This window comes from Bos grunniens, chromosome 6, assembly GCF_055505025.1.
Source record: "Bos grunniens cultivar Pamir isolate PY7600 chromosome 6, Bosgru_T2T1.0, whole genome shotgun sequence".
Taxonomy (NCBI): Eukaryota; Metazoa; Chordata; class Mammalia; order Artiodactyla; family Bovidae; genus Bos; species Bos grunniens.
In genome coordinates this window covers 6,634,424-6,659,481 of record NC_141170.1, presented here as the reverse complement: position 1 = coordinate 6,659,481, position 25,058 = coordinate 6,634,424, and the positions used below count along the sequence as shown (strand labels likewise).

Sequence of the window (25,058 nt, the reverse complement as noted above, 5' to 3'; positions counted from 1 at the left end):
TTGTCCACCTTGCTCGCTGCTCCAGCCACACTGGCTTCTCTGCTGTTTCTGGAACAACCAGGCACCAGGGCTATTGTGAACGCTGTCCCTTTTGCCCAGAGTGTGGTGGGTGTCTGTGCGACTAACTTCCTTTTTTCCTTTGATCTTTTGCTCAAATGTTATCTACTGTCCTCCCTGTTTAACACCCAACACAGACACTTCTTCCCCATGACTTCTGACTCTCTTCTCCTGTTCTATTTTCCCTTTTCCCCCCCATAGAATTTATAAATTGCTAGGATACTCTGTAATACTCATTATCTTTATTGTCTATTATCAGTCTTGCTCTGGTAGAATGGAATTCACCCAGGACAGAGGGGCTTGTCTATTTTGTTCACTGGTGTATTCATAAATGTGCCTGGAACATAGCAGATGCTCAATAAATATTTGCCAGGTGACTGAATGAGTGATTTCTGAGCTTTCCTTCCGCCTGAAGAGCCTTCTGATTTTGAGATTCTGCTGAGAAAATCCTCACCACCTCAGTGAATGCGGTCAACCTTTCTCCTCCCAGTAGGTGGCGGTCTTCACCTTCAACGCAGGCTTCCAAGAGCCTCAAATTTGAGAATCCACTGACTCCTGCATTGCAGGCAGGTTCTTTACCATCTGAGCCACCGGATCCTAATTTCTGTTAGGACTCAACTTCATTCTGGGGATAGGTTGTTATTGTTGTTCAGTCACTCAGTCGTGTCCGACTCTTTGCGACCCCATGGACTGCAGCACACCAGGCCTCCCTGTCCATCACCAACTCCCGGAGCTTGCTCAAGCTCATGTCCGTTGAGTCAGTGATGCTGTCCAACCATCTCATCCTCTGTCGTCCCCTTCTCCTCCTGCCCTCAGTCTTTCCCAGCATCAGGGTCTTTTCCAATGAGTTGTCTCTCCTTGTCAGGTGGCCAAAGTATTGGAGCTTCAGCTTCAGTCCTTCCAATTTCCTTTAGGATTGACTGGGGATAAGTACGGAGAAGGCAATGGCACCCCACTCCAGTACTCTTGCCTGGAAAATCCCATGGATGGAGGAGCCTGGTAGGCTGCAGTCCATGGGGTCGCTAAGAGTCGGACACGACTGAGCGACTTCCCTTTCACTTTTCACACTCATGCATTGGAGAAGGAAATGGCAACCCACTCCAGTGTTCTTGCCTGGAAAATCCCAGGGACGGGGGAGCCTGGTGGGCTTCCTTCTATGGGGTCGCTCAGAGTCAGACACGACTGAAGCGACTTAGCAGCAGCAGCAGCAGGGGATAAGTAGGGACATGATTTAAAATTTCCTGAAGGGGGCAGCATTGTTTAGTAGAAAGAGAGAAGTTTGGCGGTAAGGCGCCTGTCCTGCCTGCTGACTGTTGTTTGGCTTTGGGCAGGTGGCTAAGCTCTGAGACTGCTGCTGCTGTCACTACATTCGAGTTCGACTCTGTGCGACACCATAGACGGCAGCCCACCAGGCTCACCCGCCCCTGGGATTCTTCAGGCAAGAACACTGAAGTGGGTTGCCATTTCCTTCTCCATCTAAGGATGTTAGAAGGGACTTAAAGGATTTGGACTTGTTTTATGAGATTTTGGGCAAGTTTCAAAGAGGCTAGTTTTCCCTGGATGCTGTCAGGAGGCAAAGGGGATGGGGTTAATCCTTCATGTGCTAAGTCTCTTCAGTCGTGTTCCATTCTTGCAACCCATGGACTGTTGCCCGCCAGGGTCCTCTGTCCATGAGATTTCCCATGAGGCAAGAATATTGGAGCGGGTTGTCATTTGCTTCGCCAGGGGATCTTCCCAACCCAGGGATCAGACCCACGTCTGTTACATCTTCTGCATTGGCAGGTGGTTTCTTTACCACTGAGCCACCAGGGAAGGCCATAGGGGCTGGGCCTCACTGATATTCCCTGATTCCTGGGCTTATCAGGAGGAACGAGCCACTCGATTTGGCCAGCCTGAGTCAAGAAGGCAGAAGACCCTTGGAATGACTGCTTGGCTAGTGCCCTGCAGGGACGAAGCAGGCTCAGAGGGAATAAGAAACTGGAGGCTCGTCCTCACTCCCCTGGGTCCAGCTGTCTGATCTGATATTATACTTGGGATGCCAAGTCCAAAGGACAGAGTTTGTCCTAATGATGACAGCTGAGCTCTGCCAATGGAAACCCACTCCCTGCCCCCCTGAAGGGCTCAGGTTCACTTGCAACACAAACTCACAAGGGAAGGTTCAGTTCCGTCTCCTTCAGCAGCAGCCCCCCCTCCATTTCTGCTGCCTTGCCTGCCTGCCCGCTCTCCACCAGGGGCTGTTTGGAGGGGGCCATGGGGTTCAAGTTTCTATTTCAAAGACTTCTCTCCATCTTTGAGGCCAGCACAGATTTTTTTCAAAATGATTTTTCAAAAAAAAAAAAAAAAAAAAAAGAGTCAGCAGAGGCCACCTCCCTGCTTCCACCTATCCACCATCTTCCCCTAGTAATTAGGCAAGATTCAGAACCGTTTCCTTGGTCTAAAAGGCCCGCATGATCTCCTCTCAATTACTTTTCTGACTTGACTTCTCCCCTCTGCTCCCCTTGTTCTTCGCTTACTTCCTCAAAATCAGCAAGTTCTTTTCTGCCTCAGGGCCTTTGCACTTGCAGAGCCCTCTGCCTGGACCACACCCCTTCCCAACATCTAGTCTTAGGGAGCCATCTCCTGACCAGCCTTCCTAAGGTGGTCATTGCACCAAAATTTCCCACTGATTCCCTACACTCCTATCATCACCTGTACTTATTTTGTTAGCTTATCGCTTGTTTGTGTCCGATCTGTCTCTCTGACCAGAGAGGAACCTCATGAGGGCAGGGACCTTGTAGGGCGGGGAGGCTGTTGCTCATCCCAGAAGGATGCTGTACGCATGAGACGCAATGGTGTGGATGAACCACTTGGCACAGAGTGACTCTCAGTGAAACTTCTTTGGTGTGTGTGTGCTCAGTCGTGTCCAGCCATTTGTGCCCACCAGGCTTCTCTGTGCATGGGATTCTCCAGGCAAGAATACTGGAGTGGGTTGCCATGCCCTCCTCCAGGGGACCTTCCCTACCCAGGGATGGAACCCGTGCCTCCTGCATCTCTTGCATTCGCAGGCAGATTCATTACCGCTAGTACCACCTGGGAGGCTTTGTGCTCTAAACATATGTTTGAAATCGAATTATTCATCTTTTACTTTGCTTCCTGTCTTATCCCACAGAAGCAGAAACTGCCAAGCGATCAGGCAGGCATTCATGAGTGCCTTCATTTCCAAGGATCCCTGCAAAGCGACAAAGGAAGACTACAACTCCCTGATCAACCTGGCACCTCCCACTGTGCCTTGTGGCCAGGTAACTGGGGCCAAGTTATGGATTTAAAAACTGAGCATAAAAGCCAAAAGGAAGAGGTCATGATCAGGGTGAGGGAAGAGGAAAATTGAACATTAGGATGTAGGCTTGACTGGTGGGGAGGGAGCTTGTGGGCCTATGGGAGAACAGGATGTCACCGGGATTCAGGACACCCCGGGGGATAAGAGATGAGAGAGAGGACTGGGGATGTAGAAAGAGGAAAGGAAAGTTGGCCAAAAATCAGGCAAAACAAACCTAGCGTAAATCCCAATCCAATCCAAACAAAAGTAATCCACCTGATAAAATTCAAAACTCTCCCTAACCTCTGGTGATAGTGATGATGGTAACAGCAATGCCTTTTTGAATTTTCTGAGTGTCCTTTTTGCTTATAAAGGACTTTCTGAGCCTTATCCTGTTAGGTTTTCACTGTGAACCTGTGAAATAGGCAGGTTAGGCACCAGTATTTCCATTTAACCAGAAAGAATACCGAGACTTCATGAGTTGGGGGACCAGTGATGACTGAGTTTGATGGTCTTGAGAGTGCTCAGCTTAAATGTACAGGGTTCAAGATTTAGAGCCAGACAGGCCTGAATTTTAACACACTAATTATACTGGAAAAGGTCTCTAACGGAGTGCATCTTTTCTTTTTAAAAAACTTTATTTAATTTTAGGATAATTACAGTATTGTGATGGTTTGTGCCATAAATCAATATGACTCGGTCATAGGTATACTTGTGTCCCCTCCATCGTAAACCCCCCGCACCCATGGAGTGCATCTTTTCTACAATCGGCGTTTAAGGTGAAAATTCAGTGTGCCCCACATCATCTTCATGTAGCCCTGAAGCCTTAAAGCCACAAATTACAGCGTCTCCTCCCATTGCTAGAGCTGTGGTCACTGTGGCACTCTGGCTGGCACAACACGCACGAGGCCTTTCACAGAGTAGATTAGCACCCAGGAGACGCTGGCTGAATTAGTGACGGGGCCGCTGACAGGGACAAGCACTTGGCCTGCATTGTCTCCTTTCATCTCAGCGTCTCAGAGCTTCCTCACCATCATTATGGATGGTGGCTAAGAGGTCAAGAATCCACCTGCCAATGCAAGAGAGGTAAGAGACCAGGGTCTCAGTGCAGGAGATGTAAGAGACCAAGGTCTGATCCCTGGGTTGGGAAGACCCCCTGGAGGAAGGCATGGCAAGTGTTGGTCAGTCAGTCATGTCCAATTCTTTGTGACCCCATGGACTGTAGCCCACCAGGCTCCTCTGTCCATGGGATTCTTCAGGCAAGAATACAGGAGTGGGTTGCCATTCCCTTCTCCAGGGGATCTTCCTGACCCAGGGATCAAACCCGGGTCTCCTGCATCACAGGTGCACTTGTTACCATCTGAGCCACCAAGGAAGCCCCTAAGGCATGGCTGCCCACTCCAGTATTCTTGCCTGGAGAATCCCATGGACAGAGGAGCCTGGTGGACTACAGTCCACGGGGTCACAAAAAGTCAGATACGACTGAAGCGACTAAGTGCACACACACCATTTTACGGATGGGGAATGCGAGGCTTAGAGATACTTTAGTCGCCGGAGGTCAGAGAGCTAGTGAGCAGTGATGTTGGGTTTTATAAATGCAGTGAGACTCCAGGGCCTGGCTGCAAAGTGCACCCTCCACTGCCTCCTACTGAGAACAAACAGATCCATTGAACAGAAGAAGGTTCTGACACTGAACTTTACAAGCGTCCCTGACAGAGTTCACTGTGTTCTTTTCCTTTGTTTGTAAGGGGCTAGGGGAGATTTGAGGGGAAAGCGGGGATTGTAGAGCTCTTTAAGAACCAACGAACACTTCTCCCAGAAAATGGCATGTAGAAAAAATTGTTTTGCCAAGAACTTTAGGAATTTGGAACTTCTTAATGCCTTCCCCAGATGTGTTTGGAGCTTTAAAGATTCTAAGATTTTTAAAACTTTTTTATTTATTTAACTTTGGCTGAACTTTTAAATTTATTTTATTTTTATTTATTTGATTTTGGGTCTTTGTTGCTGAGCTCAGGCTTTTCTCTAGTGCAGTGACTTTTCTTGTTGCAGAGCAGGGAGTCTGGGAGGTGCGGGCTTTAGTAGTCATGATTCACGGGCTTCATTGTCCCTTGACGTGTGGGATCTTCCCACATCGGGGATCAGACCTGTGTCCCCGGTGTTGGCAGGCAGTTTCTTAACCATTGGACCAGCAGGGAAGTCCTATTATAAGATACCGATTAGTGGCTTTCAGGCTTTTTTCCTGCAGTCCAGAAAAACCACTTCACTTTACATTGTGACCTAGAGAACACACACACACACATGCACACACACACACGCATACATATGCGCCCTCTCACTCACACACAGAAATTGATGATGCCCGCTGTCCTTATAGAGGTGATTTACGTGATGTTTCCCATGTTTTCTTTAATTTAAAAAAGATGCAGATTTGGTGTTTTTATTCAACTTAGTAAGTTGATCTCAATAATAGATTGTGTTTATTCTTTCCTAGCAAGTCTTCTGGAGCAAAACGAAGGAGCTGGCTCATGAATACGCGAAAAGGCGGCGCCTGATGACTCTGGAGGACACGCTGCTGGGTTACCTTGCGGATGGCCTCAGCTGGTGTGGAGAGCCAGGCTCTTCTGGTGAGATCTGGGGCTACGTGGGGTGGCCCTGGGGAAGTGCAGGGCACAGGAGCCTGGTGCTCTGTGAGTGCTCCTTGGGCCGATGGAAGACAGCGTTCTGTAGGCCAGTTCATGTTTTCTAGGAAAAAAAAATGACTTCAGGATTTGGGACTGTCCAAGCTTCCTGATTCTCTCCTTCCTGAGGGAAGGTGTAGCCTGCTTTGGAATGATTGGTGGTCTGCTTTCTCTAAGGGCATCATTCAGGACCAAAGAATTCTTGGGCAGGAGGAGCCTCCAAGAGAACCAGGCAGAAGTCCTTGATTTGCAGAACAGCCCCCAGGGGCCACGTGCTGGGCTTCTCTGTCTCGGGCTGTGTGCAGCTCTGCCAGAGATGAGAGGTCCCTTTATTTCCTAGAAAGACCGAAAACACCTCCTTGTGGGAAGGTATTTCTGCCAAGAAAGTCTGACTGTGCTTTGACTTCTTTTTCTCCTTCTCTTTTTATTTATAATGTGGCCATTTTTACTTTATATCATTTTATTCTTTTACTTTATATATTTTGTTCTTAATATTATTGCTTTTTATTTACAAAAAAAAACACAACTTAGTGTGGTGGCTTCTTCAGCCCAGATGTGGGCTATTTCCAAATACAAAAAGGATGCACTCTTTTAAAAAAAAAATGATTTTTTTAATGTATTTATTTTTGGCTGTGCTGAGTCTCTGTTGCTGTGCAGGCTTTTTCCCTCGTTGGGGCACATGGGGGCTACTCTCTAGTTGCCGTGTGCGGGCCTCTCATTGCCATGCCTTCTGCCGTTGTGATCACGGGTTCCTGGGCGCATGGGCTTCCATGGTTGGGGTCCATGGGCTTAGTTGCTCCTTAGCATGTGGGATCTTCTTGGATCGGGCATAGACCCATATCTCCTGCATTGGGGGGTGGATTCTTCACCACTGAGCCACCAGGGAAAAAGTCGGCTTAAAGCTCAATATTCAGAAAACTAAAATCATGGCACCTGGTCCCATCACTTCAAGGCAAATAGATGGGGAAAGAGTGGAAACAGTGACAGACTTTATTTTGGGGGGGGGGCTCCAAAATCACTGCAGATGGTGACTTCAGCCATGAAATTAAAAGAGATTTACTCCTTGGAAGAAAAGTTATGACCAACCTAGACAGCATATTAAAAAGCAGAGACATTATTTTGCCAACAAAGGTCTGTCTAGTCAAAGCTGTGGTTTTTCCAGTAGTTGTGTATGGGTGTGAGACTTGGACCATAAAGAAAGCTGAGTGATGAAGAACTGATGCTTTTGAACTGTGGTTTTGGGGAAGACTCTTGAGAGTCCCTTGGACTGCAAGGAGATCCATCCAGTTCATCCTAAAGGAAATCAGTCCTGAATATTCATTGGAAGGACTGACATTGAAGCTGAAACTCCAATAGTTCGGCCGCCTGATGCAGAGAACTGACTCATTTGAAAAGACCTCGATCTGGGAATGACTGAAGGCGAGAGGAGAAGGGGAAGACAGAGGATGAGATGGTTGGATGGCATCACCGACTCAATTGGCATGAGTTTGAGTAAACTCCAGCCGTTGGTGATGGACAGGAAGGCCTGGCGTGCCGCAGTCCATGGGGTCACAAAGAGTCGGACACCACTGAGCGACTGAACTGAACTGGACTGAGCCACCAGGGAAGCTCCTCCAGTTTTTGAAATTGAAGTATCGTTGATTTACAGGGTTCTGCTGGTTTCTGCCGTACAGCGAAGTGACTCATTTAAACTCACATGTGCACTCTTTTCCATTCTGATTGATCCCGGGAGACTGAGTGTGGCCCCCTGTGCTACACTGTAGGACCTTGTTGTTTGCCTAGCTTTGATTTTGAGGCTCAGCATATTTGCGTATTTAATGGTGGACATTTCTATTCCTGTTGTTAACTGACAGCTCATATGTATTAATCCTTTTATTGGGATGTTTATTGCTTTCTTAAAGAAGTTCGATATATGTCAACAGTGATTGCTACTATTTATTGGGACTTACAATAGTCCCAGTCATTGCTCTATGTGCTGTATGAATATTTGCTCATTTAATCCTTCAGGACTCCTGCGATGATCCCATTGTATAGATGAGAAGTCTGAGGCCCAGGGCTGCAGAGTGAGTTGTCAGCTAGTGAGTGGTAGAGCTGGAGCAGACCCAGGATTACTGGCTGAAGGATCTGTATTCTTAACCACGTGACATCCTGCCTGTTTTCTGTCACATATCTATTTTTCTCAGCTTCTGTTTTTCTTTTAATACTGTTTATATTCTGTGTTTTGTCTACAGAAAGGCAGGGAAGTCTGTCAACCCTGTCCCATCTGGCTACTGGGTTGCCTGTTTTGCTGAGGTTTTCCTCAGGCGAGATTGAAGTCGTCTATATTTTCATCTAGTGTTTTTATTTTGTAATTTTCAATTCATTTTTAATCTAGACTTTCCATCCAGAAATATGACATATAAATATGTGTCTCCATTTTTTTTTCTTTTTGGCTATCTTCCAGTTTTTGCCATATTTCTTGCTTTCCTTTTAAAATTTCCTTTATTGTAAGTTGGGCTTCCCAGCAGCACTAGTGGTAAAGAGTCCACCTGCTTCAGCTTTTGATGGTCATTCATTTAATCCTTTTAGCTTTTAAATGTGTTTCCTTAAAACTTTTTAGCTTTTTTTTTTTTTCAATTTACCACTTCAATTCTTTCTTAAAGTTAAAGGTATATAAACATCCACTTCTCATCCATTTACCATTTAGAGTTCTTTATTACTGCTTTCTTTTCAGTTAAATCCCATATAGGTCATTTTATTTTGTCAGCTTCCTTCTTTGGCCTCAGTTTTTACTGATTTTAACCTCTTCCCCTTATTTTGTTTGCTGTCTTTCCATTCCTAAATTTATGTTTCATTGTTCTACAGTCTGGTTTAAATACTTTTTCCTTATTTTTTGCTACATTAATTCTGCCTTGTTGGTTTGGTTTATTATGAAAATGGTAGGCTGCAGTCCATGGGGTCGCTAAGAGTCGGACACGACTGAAGTAACTTAGCAGCAGCAGCAGCAGCAGTTTCCATTGTAACCTTTTAATTCCTTTTTTTTTAAAAAACTTCTTAAAAAAAAAAAAACTTCTTATTCTGATTTTTAGGTACTTGATTTCTCTTTATTGTAAAATTTCTCTCATTTTCTTTTTCCGTATGACTTTAAACTTTTATCTAATGAGCAGGTGGCAAGGGGGAGATATCCTTGTGGGCAGGAGGTAGGTGACAAACTCAGGAACTTCTCTCTGGATATGGTTGTGAAGATAAAAAAGCTTTATGTTCATGAAACCCTATGAACAGGGGCACAGTTGTAGCACCTTACAAAATGTATGTTCACTTCATTATCATCAACATTTCTGCCTCTATTAGAGATGATTCAAATTTATCTTTCAACTCCACAGTATTTATTTACATCTGTACGTGGAAAAGGTTTTGTTCTCATTTGTGTTATTTTGTTTTTAATGCATTTAATTATTATGGAAACCCTCAGGATTACTTCCTGGAAGGTTTCTGATCTAGAGCTTTATTTTCTGTCATTGGCAGTCAAGCCCACATCTGTAGTTATGTTATTTTCCTGAGGATGCCGTAATGAGGAACCACGTTTTTGTTGTTGTTCAGTCACTAAGTCATGTCCAGCTCTTTGTGACCCCATGGACTGAAGCACACCAGGCTCCTCTGTCCTCTACTATCTCCCAGAGCTTGCTCAAATCCATGTTCATTGAGCATGTCCGGTGATGCCATCCAACCGTCTCATCCTCTGCTGCTCCCTTCTCCTCCTGCCTCCAAACTTTCTAGCATCTGGGTCTTTTCTAATGAGTCAGTTCTTCACGTCAGGTGGCCAAATTATTTGAGCTTCAGCACCAGTCCTTCCAATGAATATTCAGGACTGATTTCCTTTAGGATTGACTGATTTGATCTCCCTTCAGTCCAAGGGATTCTCAAGAGTCTTCTCCAGCACCACAATTCAAAAGTATCAATTCTTTAGCACTCAGCCTTCTTTATAGCCCAACTCTCACATCCATACATGACTCCTGGAAAAAAACCATAGCTTTGACTAAACAGACCTTTGTCAGCAAAGTAATGTCTCTGCTTTTTAATATGCTGTCTAGGTTTGTCATAGTTTTCCTTCCAAGGAGCTAAAGTCTATTAATTTTATCTTTGCGTTTGCTCTCTGCAGTGATTTAGGAGCCCAAGAAAATAAAGTCTGTCACTGTTTCCACTTTTCCCCCTTCTATTTGCCATGAAGTGATGGGACCAGATGCCATGATCTTAGTTTTTTGAAAATTGAGATTCACGCCAGCTTTTTCACTCTCCTCTTTCACCCTCATCTAGAGGCTCTTTAGTTCCTCTTCACTTTCTGCCATTAAGAGTGGTATTATCTGCATGTTTGAGGTTGCTGATATTTCTCCTGGCAGGTGGCTCAGTGATAAAGAACCTGCCTGCTAATGCAGGAGATGAGAGTTTGATCCTTGGGTCAGGAAGATCCCCTGGAGGAGGGCATGGAAACCCACTCCAGTATTATTGCTGAGAAAATCCCATGGACAGAGGGGCCTGGCAGGCTGCATTTCACAGAGTCACAAAGAGTCTGACACAACTGAGCGACTGAGCACACACACACACACACACATACACACACACACACACAATCTCGATTCCAGCTTGATTCATACAGCGTTTCTTATGATGTACTCTGAATATAAATTAAATAAGTAGGGTGAAAATATACAGTCCTGTCATACTCCTTCCCCAATTTGGAACCAGTCCATTGTTCCAAGTCCTGCATACAGGTTTCTTAGGAGACAGGTAAGGTGGTCTGATATTCCCATCTCTTTGAGAATTTTCCACAGTTCGGCATGTCCACACAGTCAAAGGCTTTAGCGTAGTCAAGGAAGGAGAAGTAGGTGTTTTTCTGGAACTCCCTTGCTTTCTCTATGATCTAATGAATGTGGCATCAAACAATATAAATTTATTTTCTCACACCTCTAGAGGCTAGAAGTCCTCGATCAAAGTGTCGGCTGGGCCGTGCTCTGTCTGAAGTTTCCAGGGGGAGAGACTCTGATTCTTCCAGCTTCTGGTGTTTGCTGGAAAACCTTGCTCATGGATACATCACTCCACCCTCTGTCTCCATCCCCACTTGGCTGTCTTATTCCTGTGCGTCTCCACAGCGTCTTCTCCCTGTGTTTGCCTCTGTAACCAAACCTCCCTTCTCATAAGGACCTCAGCCTTATGGGACTAGGACCCACCCAACCTAGCGGTCTCATTTTAAAAAATTAATTATTTTAATTGAAGTAGCAGTCTCATTGTGACTTGATTACATCTGCAAACACCCTTCAACACATCTTTTGGGGGGTACACGAGTCAACCTATAATGAGAGGGGAGCAGAAAGGTGGGTGTTTTTGTAGGGTCCGCTGTGCACATACCTGCAGAGGAGACAGGCGGCTGCTATGTGCCTGACTTCTGGGGCACGAGAAAGGGTTCTGGGCTCTCTCCACACCCCCAGGACCTGCTTGCTGGTGCAAAGCCACAGTGACACTATGCCAGATTGTGGCTTCACTCTCATTCTGCCCTCCGCTGCCATGCCCAATCAGTCCCCACCTAGTCATTTACCTGGCATTCATCCTTTCCTTCCTGTGTCTGTTACCACTGCCTGAATCCAGCTCACTAACATCCTCTCCTTTATTGCTGGACAGACTGCTTACCCCTGACCCCTTTAGGTCAGCCTCCATCTGGCCATCCCAATGGGATTGCTTCTGTCTCGTACCTAAAACCCAAACAGCTCTCTTTGCCTCTAAGATAAAGTCTGAATTCTGTCTTTCATACACCTGATCATCAGTCCAGCCCCTCCCCATCCCTTCTGCTCTGCCAAAATCATTCTAAATCCCACGCCTGTGCACTGCTCTCTCCACATGGAGCCCCTTTCTCTAGCTCATCTGTCTGAAGACTCTTATTCATCCTTCAAAACCAAGTTCAACATCACCTTCCCTCCTGCTGCTGCATACCACCCCCAACCCAAATTGACTTTTCTCTGATTTATTTGATTATAGCAGATCACTGGGGCCTCTGAAGGCAGAACTTTTATCTACTTCATCTCTTTGTCTCCAGGACATAATACTCAATAAATGCTTGTATAGTCAAATGCATTGGATAAAGAAAATGTGATATATACACACAAAATGGGATATTATTCAGACTTTGAAAAAAGAAAGTCCCATAATTTGTGACAATACGATGAAGCTGGAGGGTATTGTGCTAAGTGAAATAAACCAGACAGAAAAAGACAGATGTAGCATGGTATCAGTTATAAGGGGAATCTTTAAAAAAAAAAAAAAAAAAGGAATTCATAGAAACAGAGACTACATAAGTGGTTTCCAGGGGTTGGAAAATGGAGGAAATAAGGAAAGAAGGGTAAAACTTTTCATGTATTAGACAGATAAGATCTGAGAATTTAATGTGTAACGTGGTGCCCGTAATTGTTAACTCTGTATTATATAATAGAAATTTGATGAGACAGTAGGACTTCAAAGAAAGTGAAAGTCGCTCAGTCATGTCCAACTCTTTGTGACCCCATGGACTATACAGTCTGTGGAATTCTCCAGGCCAGAATACTGGAGTGGGTAGCTGTGCCCTTCTCCAGGAGATCGTCTCAATCCAGGAATCAAACCAGGGTTTCCTGCATTGCAGGTGGATTCTTTACCTGTTGAGCCACCACAGAAGCCATCAGTTCAGTTCAGTCGCTCAGTTGTGTCCAACTCTTTGTGACCTCATGAACCACAGCACACCAGGCCTCCCTGTCCATCACCAACTCCCAGAATCCACCCAAACCCATGTCCATTGAGTCCGTGATACCATCCAACCATCTCATCCTCTGCCGTCCCCTTCTCCTCTTGCTCTCAATCTTTCCCAGCATCAGGGTCTTTTCAAATGAGTCAGCTTTTTGCATCAGGTGGCCAAAGTATTGGAGTTTCAGCTTCAACATCAGTCCTTCCAGTGAATACCCAGGACTGATCTCCTTTAGGATGGACTGGTTGGATCTCCTTGCAGTCCAAGGAACTCTCAAGAGTCTTCTTCAACACCACAGTTCAAAAGCATCAATTCTTCTGCACTCAGCTTTTGCCATAAGGACTTCAAAGTTCTCATCCAAAAAAAAAAAAAGACTGTGAGGTGATGGATGCACTAATTAACCTGATGGGGGAGAATCTTTCCACAATATGTATGCATATCAAATCATTATATATACCCTTTATATATATATATATATTATACCCTTTAGGTAGTTTACAATTTTATTTGTCAATTATTTGTTGTTGCAGCTGTTCAGTTGCTAAGTCGTGTCCAACTCTTTGCGACCCAATACAGTGCAGCTTACCAGGCTTCCCTGTCCTGCACTGTCTCCCAGAGTTTGCTCAAATTCATGTCCATCGAGTCGGTCATGCTGGCTAACCAGCTCATCCTCTGCTATACCTCAATAAAAAGCAATACAAATAAATGTCTGTGTTAAAGCAGGTATCCTTGGTAGAAGTAGCACAGAAACTGCGTGTTCCTGCATTATGTCTGTGGTTCCTCGCTGACAGCTGAGCCTGCCTGGATGTGGTGTGTGTAGGAAGACTCTGAGGGTATCTGAGCCTAAGGGTGTGGGGATGAAAGCGGTGAGGGAGGAAATGATCTCAGATTCTTCCTGGAACTGGAAATTCTACTGGGGGCTTGTCTCTGTCCGATGAGGTTTTGCTGCAGTTTCCCAGAATGATGACTCAAAGCTTGTCACTGTGCTCCTGTCTGGGGTGTGGAGGGTAAGCTGAGGACTTGGAAGGGATTCAGGGGGCCCTTAGTTAAATTGGGTCGAGAGGTGTCCATTCTCCGCCCTCCATCTTGGCAGTGATGCCACAGAAAGTGGCTCCACTGTGATCCGACAGCCCACAAAGAGCAGAGATGAATTACGCCTTTTCTCTCCCACTTTAAGTACTTTTCTGCAAACCATGTCTTTTAGATTTGAACATTTGGTCTTGTCCAGACTGGAGGAAAGACTGCAGAACCAACTATGTTTCTGTATTCTGGGAAGTGCTGTCTGAAAGGGTAAGAACCAGGGTAGGATGGGGGCAGAATGGGAAGGAGATTCTAGAGGGAGGGGATATATATATATTTGTGGCTGGTTCATGTTTTTTGGACTTCCCTGGTAGCTCAGACGGTTAAGTGTCTGCCTGCAATGTGGGAGACTTGGGTTCAATCCCTGGGTTGGGAAGATCCCCTGGAGAAGGAAATGGCAACCCATTCCAGTCCTCTTGCCTAGACAATTCCATGGATGGAGGAGCCTGGTGGGCTACAGTCCATGGGATCGCAGAGTCAGACACGACTGAGCGACTTCACTGGTACTGGCATGTTGTGCTGTGTGAAACCTACCCAACATTGTAAAGCAGTTATCCTCCAGTTAAAAATATTAAAATAAAATAATCCACTTTATTAAGAAAAACAAACAAAAGGGTAAGTACCACACAGGAAATTCTAGAATTTGGAGACTAGAGAGCTTAGGAGGTCATCCGGTCGGTGGTTGGTTTTAATTCACTTGGAGAAGGGAGCATCCCAGATCCTTTTAGAAACAAGTTTAGGGTTTTTAGAAAAAAGTTTAGGGTTCTTTCCTGAGAAAAATGTTCGTAAGCATGTGCCAAAAGATTTTCACATGTACTTTGTGGCCATTCATGGAAGGTCTCAGGCTGTAGATGAAGATTCCCTGCTTCTGCCTTTTTTTGGAGCTTTGGCTGCCAGGCACCTCTGGCTTGGTTGAATCCTCTGATCCAGGTATTGGCCCATCTTAGATTCCTGGAACTGTCTTAATAATCTACATTTGCAGATCATTCACTGTGTGCTAGGTGTAGTCCTCAGGGTTTTATGTGGATGAAAATCATGCATCCTCGCAAGAACTCTGTGAAGCAGGCACCTTGAGTATCATACCCATTTTACAGATGACAAAGTGGAGGTGCAGGTAAATAAGCATCCCACTAAAGAGACGCAGCAAGTGGCAAACGTGAGTGTTTTTTCCAAGGTGTCTGACTCCCAAGCCAGAATTCACGATGGGAAATACCATCTTCCTCTCTGTCTATATATTTCTGGCCTCACTCTAAGCTACTTTTGTGCTTATTTTTAAAATACTTTTATTGATTTATTTATTTTTGGCCATTCTGGGTCGTCGTTGCTGCACCCAGGCTTTCTCTAGTTGCAGTGTGAGGACTTCTCACTGGTGTGGCTTCTTTTGTTGGGGAGCACAGACTCTGGCCTCAGGGGCTTCAGAAGTTGTGGTGCATGGGTTTCATTGCTCTGCAGCATGTGGGATCTTCCCAGACCAGGGATCGAACCTGTGTCTCCTACACTGATAGGCAGATTATTAACCACTGGACCACCGCGTCAGCCCTGTCCTGGCCTTTCTGTGTGCACCTGCCCCAGTCCCTACCAGGCGAAATCCTATTCATCCTCTAGCACTTGGTTCTGGTCCTCCTCTGTTGTGCCTTTGCTGGTTCCTCGCTGCTCTCCATCACAGGGTGTTTGGGCATCTTGCTCTCCTTCCCTGTTCTCCGTCCATGGACTTTCCTTGGGCGCCCACTCTGGACAGTGCCCTGGCTGCAAGGCTCCAGCGCTGTGGAGGTGGGTGGGACGGCCAGGCTCACAACTCTTAGTCCCAGGGTCTAAACCCACGTTAAACTCATCATCACAATGCCCTAGAGCTGGATAATGTGAGAAGAGGATGCAAAGATAGTCCCAGGGGCCTGGGTGGGCCTCCTGGAAGAAATAGTATATTGCATAGTGTTTTAATTTTGTACTAGCATATAGCTGATTAACAAACAATGTTGTCACAGTTTCTGGTGAACAGTGAAGGGACTCAGCCATGCATATACATGTATCCCATCTCCCCTCCCTAGATCACATACTTTTGCTCATCTTATTTTCCCCAGCATCTAGCGAAGATTCCAGCTGAATCTTTGTTGCATGAAGAACTAAAACCCCATGTTCAAAAATATCCACTTGTTCATTCATTCTCCATTCCTCAGTATGCCCATGCATCCTTCAGGGCCGCCGTCTGTCACAGTTCCTTTCTCCTTGGCATTTTCTGTTGTCTTTCTTCCTTTCTTACTGCTGAAGGGTCTGCTTCCACTGAATAAGAGGTATGGTGTCTACAGTGCGTGGTGTTAGGAAAGCAGTGCTGCCGCCCTTCTCTGGCAGTGATGCTGTCCTTACTCATCTGGGCTTCTGCCTTTGAACCGCCAACTTAGCAGCGATGTGATGCTGTCCTTACTCATCTGGGCTTCTGCCTTTGAACCGCCAACTTAGCAGCGATGTGATGCTGTCCTTACTCATCTGGGCTTCTGCCTTTGAACCGCCAACTTAGCAGCGATGTGATGCTGTCCTTACTCATCTGGGCTTCTGCCTTTGAACCGCCAACTTAGCAGCGATGTGATGCTGTTCTTACTCATCTGGACTTCTGCCTTTGAACCGCCAACTTAGCAGCGATGTGATGCTGTCCTTACTCATCTGGGCTTCTGCCTTTGAACCGCCAACTTAGCAGCGATGTGATGCTGTCCTTACTCATCTGGGCTTCTGCCTTTGAACCGCCAACTTAGCAGCGATGTGATGCTGTCCTTACTCATCTGGGCTTCTGCCTTTGAACCGCCAACTTAGCAGCGATGTGATGCTGTCCTTACTCATCTGGGCTTCTGCCTTTGAACCGCCAACTTAGCAGCGATGTGATGCTGTCCTTACTCATCTGGGCTTCTGCCTTTGAACCGCCAACTTAGCAGCGATGTGATGCTGTTCTTACTCATCTGGACTTCTGCCTTTGAACCGCCAACTTAGCAGCGATGTGATGCTGTCCTTACTCATCTGGGCTTCTGCCTTTGAACCGCCAACTTAGCAGCGATGTGATGCTGTCCTTACTCATCTGGGCTTCTGCCTTTGAACCGCCAACTTAGCAGCGATGTGATGCTGTCCTTACTCATCTGGGCTTCTGCCTTTGAACCGCCAACTTAGCAGCGATGTGATGCTGTTCTTACTCATCTGGACTTCTGCCTTTGAACCGCCAACTTAGCAGCGATGTGATGCTGTCCTTACTCATCTGGGCTTCTGCCTTTGAACCGCCAACTTAGCAGCGATGTGATGCTGTCCTTACTCATCTGGGCTTCTGCCTTTGAACCGCCAACTTAGCAGCGATGTGATGCTGTCCTTACTCATCTGGGCTTCTGCCTTTGAACCGCCAACTTAGCAGCGATGTGATGCTGTTCTTACTCATCTGGACTTCTGCCTTTGAACCGCCAACTTAGCAGCGATGTGATGCTGTCCTTACTCATCTGGGCTTCTGCCTTTGAACCGCCAACTTAGCAGCGATGTGATGCTGTCCTTACTCATCTGGGCTTCTGCCTTTGAACCGCCAACTTAGCAGCGATGTGATGCTGTCCTTACTCATCTGGGCTTCTGCCTTTGAACCGCCAACTTAGCAGCGATGTGATGCTGTCCTTACTCATCTGGGCTTCTGCCTTTGAACCGCCAACTTAGCAGCGATGTGATGCTGTCCTTACTCATCTGGGCTTCTGCCTTTGAACCGCCAACTTAGCAGCGATGTGATGCTGTCCTTACTCATCTGGGCTTCTGCCTTTGAACCGCCAACTTAGCAGCGATGTGATGCTGTCCTTACTCATCTGGGCTTCTGCCTTTGAACCGCCAACTTAGCAGCGATGTGATGCTGTCCTTACTCATCTGGGCTTCTGCCTTTGAACCGCCAACTTAGCAGCGATGTGATGCTGTCCTTACTCATCTGGGCTTCTGCCTTTGAACCGCCAACTTAGCAGCGATGTGATGCTGTCCTTACTCATCTGGGCTTCTGCCTTTGAACCGCCAACTTAGCAGCGATGTGATGCTGTCCTTACTCATCTGGGCTTCTGCCTTTGAACCGCCAACTTAGCAGCGATGTGATGCTGTCCTTACTCATCTGGGCTTCTGCCTTTGAACCGCCAACTTAGCAGCGATGTGATGCTGTCCTTACCCATCTGGGCTTCTGCCTTTGAACCGCCAACTTAGCAGCGATGTGATGCTGTCCTTACCCATCTGGGCTTCTGCCTTTGAACCGCCAACTTAGCAGCGATGTGATGCTGTCCTTACTCATCTGGGCTTCTGCCTTTGAACCGCCAACTTAGCAGCGATGTGATGCTGTCCTTACTCATCTGGGCTTCTGCCTTTGAACCGCCAACTTAGCAGCGATGTGATGCTGTCCTTACTCATCTGGGCTTCTGCCTTTGAACCGCCAACTTAGCAGCGATGTGATGCTGTCCTTACTCATCTGGGCTTCTGCCTTTGAACCGCCAACTTAGCAGCGATGTGATGCTGTCCTTACTCATCTGGGCTTCTGCCTTTGAACCGCCAACTTAGCAGCGATGTGATGCTGTCCTTACTCATCTGGGCTTCTGCCTTTGAACCGCCAACTTAGCAGCGATGTGATGCTGTTCTTACTCATCTGGACTTCTGCCTTTGAACCGCCAACTTAGCAGCGATGTGATGCTGTCCTTACTCATCTGGGCTTCTGCCTTTGAACCGCCAACTTAGCAGCGATGTGATGCTGTCCTTACTCATCTGGGCTTCTGCCTTTGAACCGCCAACTTAGCAGCGATGTGATGCTGTCCTTACTCATCTGGGCTTCTGCCTTTGAACCGCCAACTTAGCAGCGATGTGATGCTGTTCTTACTCATCTGGACTTCTGCCTTTGAACCGCCAACTTAGCAGCGATGTGATGCTGTCCTTACTCATCTGGGCTTCTGCCTTTGAACCGCCAACTTAGCAGCGATGTGATGCTGTCCTTACTCATCTGGGCTTCTGCCTTTGAACCGCCAACTTAGCAGCGATGTGATGCTGTCCTTACTCATCTGGGCTTCTGCCTTTGAACCGCCAACTTAGCAGCGATGTGATGCTGTCCTTACTCATCTGGGCTTCTGCCTTTGAACCGCCAACTTAGCAGCGATGTGATGCTGTCCTTACTCATCTGGACTTCTGCCTTTGAACCGCCAACTTAGCAGCGATGTGATGCTGTCCTTACTCATCTGGGCTTCTGCCTTTGAACCGCCAACTTAGCAGCGATGTGATGCTGTCCTTACTCATCTGGGCTTCTGCCTTTGAAACCGCCAACTTAGCAGCGATGTGATGCTGTCCTTACTCATCTGGGCTTCTGCCTTTGAACCGCCAACTTAGCAGCGATGTGATGCTGTCCTTACTCATCTGGGCTTCTGCCTTTGAACCGCCAACTTAGCAGCGATGTGATGCTGTTCTTACTCATCTGGACTTCTGCCTTTGAACCGCCAACTTAGCAGCGATGTGATGCTGTCCTTACTCATCTGGGCTTCTGCCTTTGAACCGCCAACTTAGCAGCGATGTGATGCTGTCCTTACTCATCTGGGCTTCTGCCTTTGAACCGCCAACTTAGCAGCGATGTGATGCTGTCCTTACTCATCTGGGCTTCTGCCTTTGAACCGCCAACTTAGCAGCGATGTGATGCTGTCCTTACTCATCTGGGCTTCTGCCTTTGAACCGCCAACTTAGCAGCGATGTGATGCTGTCCTTACTCATCTGGGCTTCTGCCTTTGAACCGCCAACTTAGCAGCGATGTGATGCTGTCCTTACTCATCTGGACTTCTGCCTTTGAACCGCCAACTTAGCAGCGATGTGATGCTGTCCTTACTCATCTGGGCTTCTGCCTTTGAACCGCCAACTTAGCAGCGATGTGATGCTGTCCTTACTCATCTGGGCTTCTGCCTTTGAACCGCCAACTTAGCAGCGATGTGATGCTGTCCTTACTCATCTGGGCTTCTGCCTTTGAACCGCCAACTTAGCAGCGATGTGATGCTGTCCTTACTCATCTGGGCTTCTGCCTTTGAACCGCCAACTTAGCAGCGATGTGATGCTGTTCTTACTCATCTGGACTTCTGCCTTTGAACCGCCAACTTAGCAGCGATGTGATGCTGTCCTTACTCATCTGGGCTTCTGCCTTTGAACCGCCAACTTAGCAGCGATGTGATGCTGTCCTTACTCATCTGGGCTTCTGCCTTTGAACCGCCAACTTAGCAGCGATGTGATGCTGTCCTTACTCATCTGGGCTTCTGCCTTTGAACCGCCAACTTAGCAGCGATGTGATGCTGTTCTTACTCATCTGGACTTCTGCCTTTGAACCGCCAACTTAGCAGCGATGTGATGCTGTCCTTACTCATCTGGGCTTCTGCCTTTGAACCGCCAACTTAGCAGCGATGTGATGCTGTCCTTACTCATCTGGGCTTCTGCCTTTGAACCGCCAACTTAGCAGCGATGTGATGCTGTCCTTACTCATCTGGGCTTCTGCCTTTGAACCGCCAACTTAGCAGCGATGTGATGCTGTCCTTACTCATCTGGGCTTCTGCCTTTGAACCGCCAACTTAGCAGCGATGTGATGCTGTCCTTACTCATCTGGGCTTCTGCCTTTGAACCGCCAACTTAGCAGCGATGTGATGCTGTCCTTACTCATCTGGGCTTCTGCCTTTGAACCGCCAACTTAGCAGCGATGTGATGCTGTCCTTACTCATCTGGGCTTCTGCCTTTGAACCGCCAACTTAGCAGCGATGTGATGCTGTCCTTACTCATCTGGGCTTCTGCCTTTGAACCGCCAACTTAGCAGCGATGTGATGCTGTTCTTACTCATCTGGACTTCTGCCTTTGAACCGCCAACTTAGCAGCGATGTGATGCTGTCCTTACTCATCTGGGCTTCTGCCTTTGAACCGCCGACTTAGCAGCGATGTGATGCTGTCCTTACTCATCTGGGCTTCTGCCTTTGAACCGCCAACTTAGCAGCGATGTGATGCTGTCCTTACTCATCTGGGCTTCTGCCTTTGAACCGCCAACTTAGCAGCGATGTGATGCTGTTCTTACTCATCTGGACTTCTGCCTTTGAACCGCCAACTTAGCAGCGATGTGATGCTGTCCTTACTCATCTGGGCTTCTGCCTTTGAACCGCCAACTTAGCAGCGATGTGATGCTGTCCTTACTCATCTGGGCTTCTGCCTTTGAACCGCCAACTTAGCAGCGATGTGATGCTGTCCTTACTCATCTGGGCTTCTGCCTTTGAACCGCCAACTTAGCAGCGATGTGATGCTGTCCTTACTCATCTGGGCTTCTGCCTTTGAACCGCCAACTTAGCAGCGATGTGATGCTGTCCTTACTCATCTGGGCTTCTGCCTTTGAACCGCCAACTTAGCAGCGATGTGATGCTGTCCTTACTCATCTGGGCTTCTGCCTTTGAACCGCCAACTTAGCAGCGATGTGATGCTGTCCTTACCCATCTGGGGCTTCTGCCTTTGAACCGCCAACTTAGCAGCGATGTGATGCTGTCCTTACTCATCTGGGCTTCTGCCTTTGAACCGCCAACTTAGCAGCGATGTGATGCTGTCCTTACTCATCTGGGCTTCTGCCTTTGAACCGCCAACTTAGCAGCGATGTGATGCTGTCCTTACTCATCTGGGCTTCTGCCTTTGAACCGCCAACTTAGCAGCGATGTGATGCTGTCCTTACTCATCTGGGCTTCTGCCTTTGAACCGCCAACTTAGCAGCGATGTGATGCTGTCCTTACTCATCTGGGCTTCTGCCTTTGAACCGCCAACTTAGCAGCGATGTGATGCTGTCCTTACCCATCTGGGCTTCTGCCTTTGAACCGCCAACTTAGCAGCGATGTGATGCTGTCCTTACTCATCTGGGCTTCTGCCTTTGAACCGCCAACTTAGCAGCGATGTGATGCTGTCCTTACTCATCTGGGCTTCTGCCTTTGAACCGCCAACTTAGCAGCGATGTGATGCTGTCCTTACTCATCTGGGCTTCTGCCTTTGAACCGCCAACTTAGCAGCGATGTGATGCTGTCCTTACTCATCTGGGCTTCTGCCTTTGAACCGCCAACTTAGCAGCGATGTGATGCTGTCCTTACCCATCTGGGCTTCTGCCTTTGAACCGCCAACTTAGCAGCGATGTGATGCTGTCCTTACTCATCTGGGCTTCTGCCTTTGAACCGCCAACTTAGCAGCGATGTGATGCTGTCCTTACTCATCTGGGCTTCTGCCTTTGAACCGCCAACTTAGCAGCGATGTGATGCTGTCCTTACTCATCTGGGCTTCTGCCTTTGAACCGCCAACTTAGCAGCGATGTGATGCTGTCCTTACTCATCTGGGCTTCTGCCTTTGAACCGCCAACTTAGCAGCGATGTGATGCTGTCCTTACTCATCTGGGCTTCTGCCTTTGAACCGCCAACTTAGCAGCGATGTGATGCTGTCCTTACTCATCTGGGCTTCTGCCTTTGAACCGCCAACTTAGCAGCGATGTGATGCTGTCCTTACTCATCTGGGCTTCTGCCTTTGAACCGCCAACTTAGCAGCGATGTGATGCTGTCCTTACTCATCTGGGCTTCTGCCTTTGAACCGCCAACTTAGCAGCGATGTGATGCTGTCCTTACTCATCTGGGCTTCTGCCTTTGAACCGCCAACTTAGCAGCGATGTGATGCTGTCCTTACTCATCTGGGCTTCTGCCTTTGAACCGCCAACTTAGCAGCGATGTGATGCTGTCCTTACTCATCTGGGCTTCTGCCTTTGAACCGCCAACTTAGCAGCGATGTGATGCTGTCCTTACTCATCTGGGCTTCTGCCTTTGAACCGCCAACTTAGCAGCGATGTGATGCTGTCCTTACTCATCTGGGCTTCTGCCTTTGAACCGCCAACTTAGCAGCGATGTGATGCTGTCCTTACTCATCTGGGCTTCTGCCTTTGAACCGCCAACTTAGCAGCGATGTGATGCTGTCCTTACTCATCTGGGCTTCTGCCTTTGAACCGCCAACTTAGCAGCGATGTGATGCTGTCCTTACTCATCTGGGCTTCTGCCTTTGAACCGCCAACTTAGCAGCGATGTGATGCTGTCCTTACTCATCTGGGCTTCTGCCTTTGAACCGCCAACTTAGCAGCGATGTGATGCTGTCCTTACTCATCTGGGCTTCTGCCTTTGAACCGCCAACTTAGCAGCGATGTGATGCTGTCCTTACTCATCTGGGCTTCTGCCTTTGAACCGCCAACTTAGCAGCGATGTGATGCTGTCCTTACCCATCTGGGCTTCTGCCTTTGAACCGCCAACTTAGCAGCGATGTGATGCTGTCCTTACTCATCTGGGCTTCTGCCTTTGAACCGCCAACTTAGCAGCGATGTGATGCTGTCCTTACTCATCTGGGCTTCTGCCTTTGAACCGCCAACTTAGCAGCGATGTGATGCTGTCCTTACTCATCTGGGCTTCTGCCTTTGAACCGCCAACTTAGCAGCGATGTGATGCTGTCCTTACTCATCTGGGCTTCTGCCTTTGAACCGCCAACTTAGCAGCGATGTGATGCTGTCCTTACTCATCTGGGCTTCTGCCTTTGAACCGCCAACTTAGCAGCGATGTGATGCTGTCCTTACTCATCTGGGCTTCTGCCTTTGAACCGCCAACTTAGCAGCGATGTGATGCTGTCCTTACTCATCTGGGCTTCTGCCTTTGAACCGCCAACTTAGCAGCGATGTGATGCTGTCCTTACTCATCTGGGCTTCTGCCTTTGAACCGCCAACTTAGCAGCGATGTGATGCTGTCCTTACTCATCTGGGCTTCTGCCTTTGAACCGCCAACTTAGCAGCGATGTGATGCTGTCCTTACTCATCTGGGCTTCTGCCTTTGAACCGCCAACTTAGCAGCGATGTGATGCTGTCCTTACTCATCTGGGCTTCTGCCTTTGAACCGCCAACTTAGCAGCGATGTGATGCTGTCCTTACTCATCTGGGCTTCTGCCTTTGAACCGCCAACTTAGCAGCGATGTGATGCTGTCCTTACCCATCTGGGCTTCTGCCTTTGAACCGCCAACTTAGCAGCGATGTGATGCTGTCCTTACTCATCTGGGCTTCTGCCTTTGAACCGCCAACTTAGCAGCGATGTGATGCTGTCCTTACTCATCTGGGCTTCTGCCTTTGAACCGCCAACTTAGCAGCGATGTGATGCTGTCCTTACTCATCTGGGCTTCTGCCTTTGAACCGCCAACTTAGCAGCGATGTGATGCTGTCCTTACTCATCTGGGCTTCTGCCTTTGAACCGCCAACTTAGCAGCGATGTGATGCTGTCCTTACTCATCTGGGCTTCTGCCTTTGAACCGCCAACTTAGCAGCGATGTGATGCTGTCCTTACTCATCTGGGCTTCTGCCTTTGAACCGCCAACTTAGCAGCGATGTGATGCTGTCCTTACTCATCTGGGCTTCTGCCTTTGAACCGCCAACTTAGCAGCGATGTGATGCTGTCCTTACTCATCTGGGCTTCTGCCTTTGAACCGCCAACTTAGCAGCGATGTGATGCTGTCCTTACTCATCTGGGCTTCTGCCTTTGAACCGCCAACTTAGCAGCGATGTGATGCTGTCCTTACTCATCTGGGCTTCTGCCTTTGAACCGCCAACTTAGCAGCGATGTGATGCTGTCCTTACCCATATGGGCTTCTGCCTTTGAACCGCCAACTTAGCAGCGATGTGATGCTGTCCTTACTCATCTGGGCTTCTGCCTTTGAACCGCCAACTTAGCAGCGATGTGATGCTGTCCTTACTCATCTGGGCTTCTGCCTTTGAACCGCCAACTTAGCAGCGATGTGATGCTGTCCTTACTCATCTGGGCTTCTGCCTTTGAACCGCCAACTTAGCAGCGATGTGATGCTGTCCTTACTCATCTGGGCTTCTGCCTTTGAACCGCCAACTTAGCAGCGATGTGATGCTGTCCTTACTCATCTGGGCTTCTGCCTTTGAACCGCCAACTTAGCAGCGATGTGATGCTGTCCTTACTCATCTGGGCTTCTGCCTTTGAACCGCCAACTTAGCAGCGATGTGATGCTGTCCTTACTCATCTGGGCTTCTGCCTTTGAACCGCCAACTTAGCAGCGATGTGATGCTGTCCTTACTCATCTGGGCTTCTGCCTTTGAACCGCCAACTTAGCAGCGATGTGATGCTGTCCTTACTCATCTGGGCTTCTGCCTTTGAACCGC

General features: G+C 47.7%; 1 protein-coding gene across 6 annotated transcripts in view; it reads left to right on the top strand.

Moving 5' to 3' along the window:
- The window catches only part of CD38 (CD38 molecule), a 69,630-nt gene that overhangs the window by 30,179 nt on the left and 14,393 nt on the right, over window positions 1-25,058 (top strand). For 4 of the 6 annotated variants that reach the window (XM_086404747.1, XM_086404744.1, XM_086404745.1 and 1 more), the window contains exons 2-4: window positions 3,206-3,335; window positions 5,844-5,976; window positions 13,977-14,062. In XM_086404747.1, coding sequence (XP_086260873.1) covers window positions 3,206-3,335; window positions 5,844-5,976; window positions 13,977-14,062 — 349 coding nt within the window. The remainder of the gene's footprint in view (window positions 1-3,205; window positions 3,336-5,843; window positions 5,977-13,976; window positions 14,063-25,058) is intronic. The other 2 variants (XR_015165139.1, XR_015165140.1) reach the window with 1 other exon arrangement.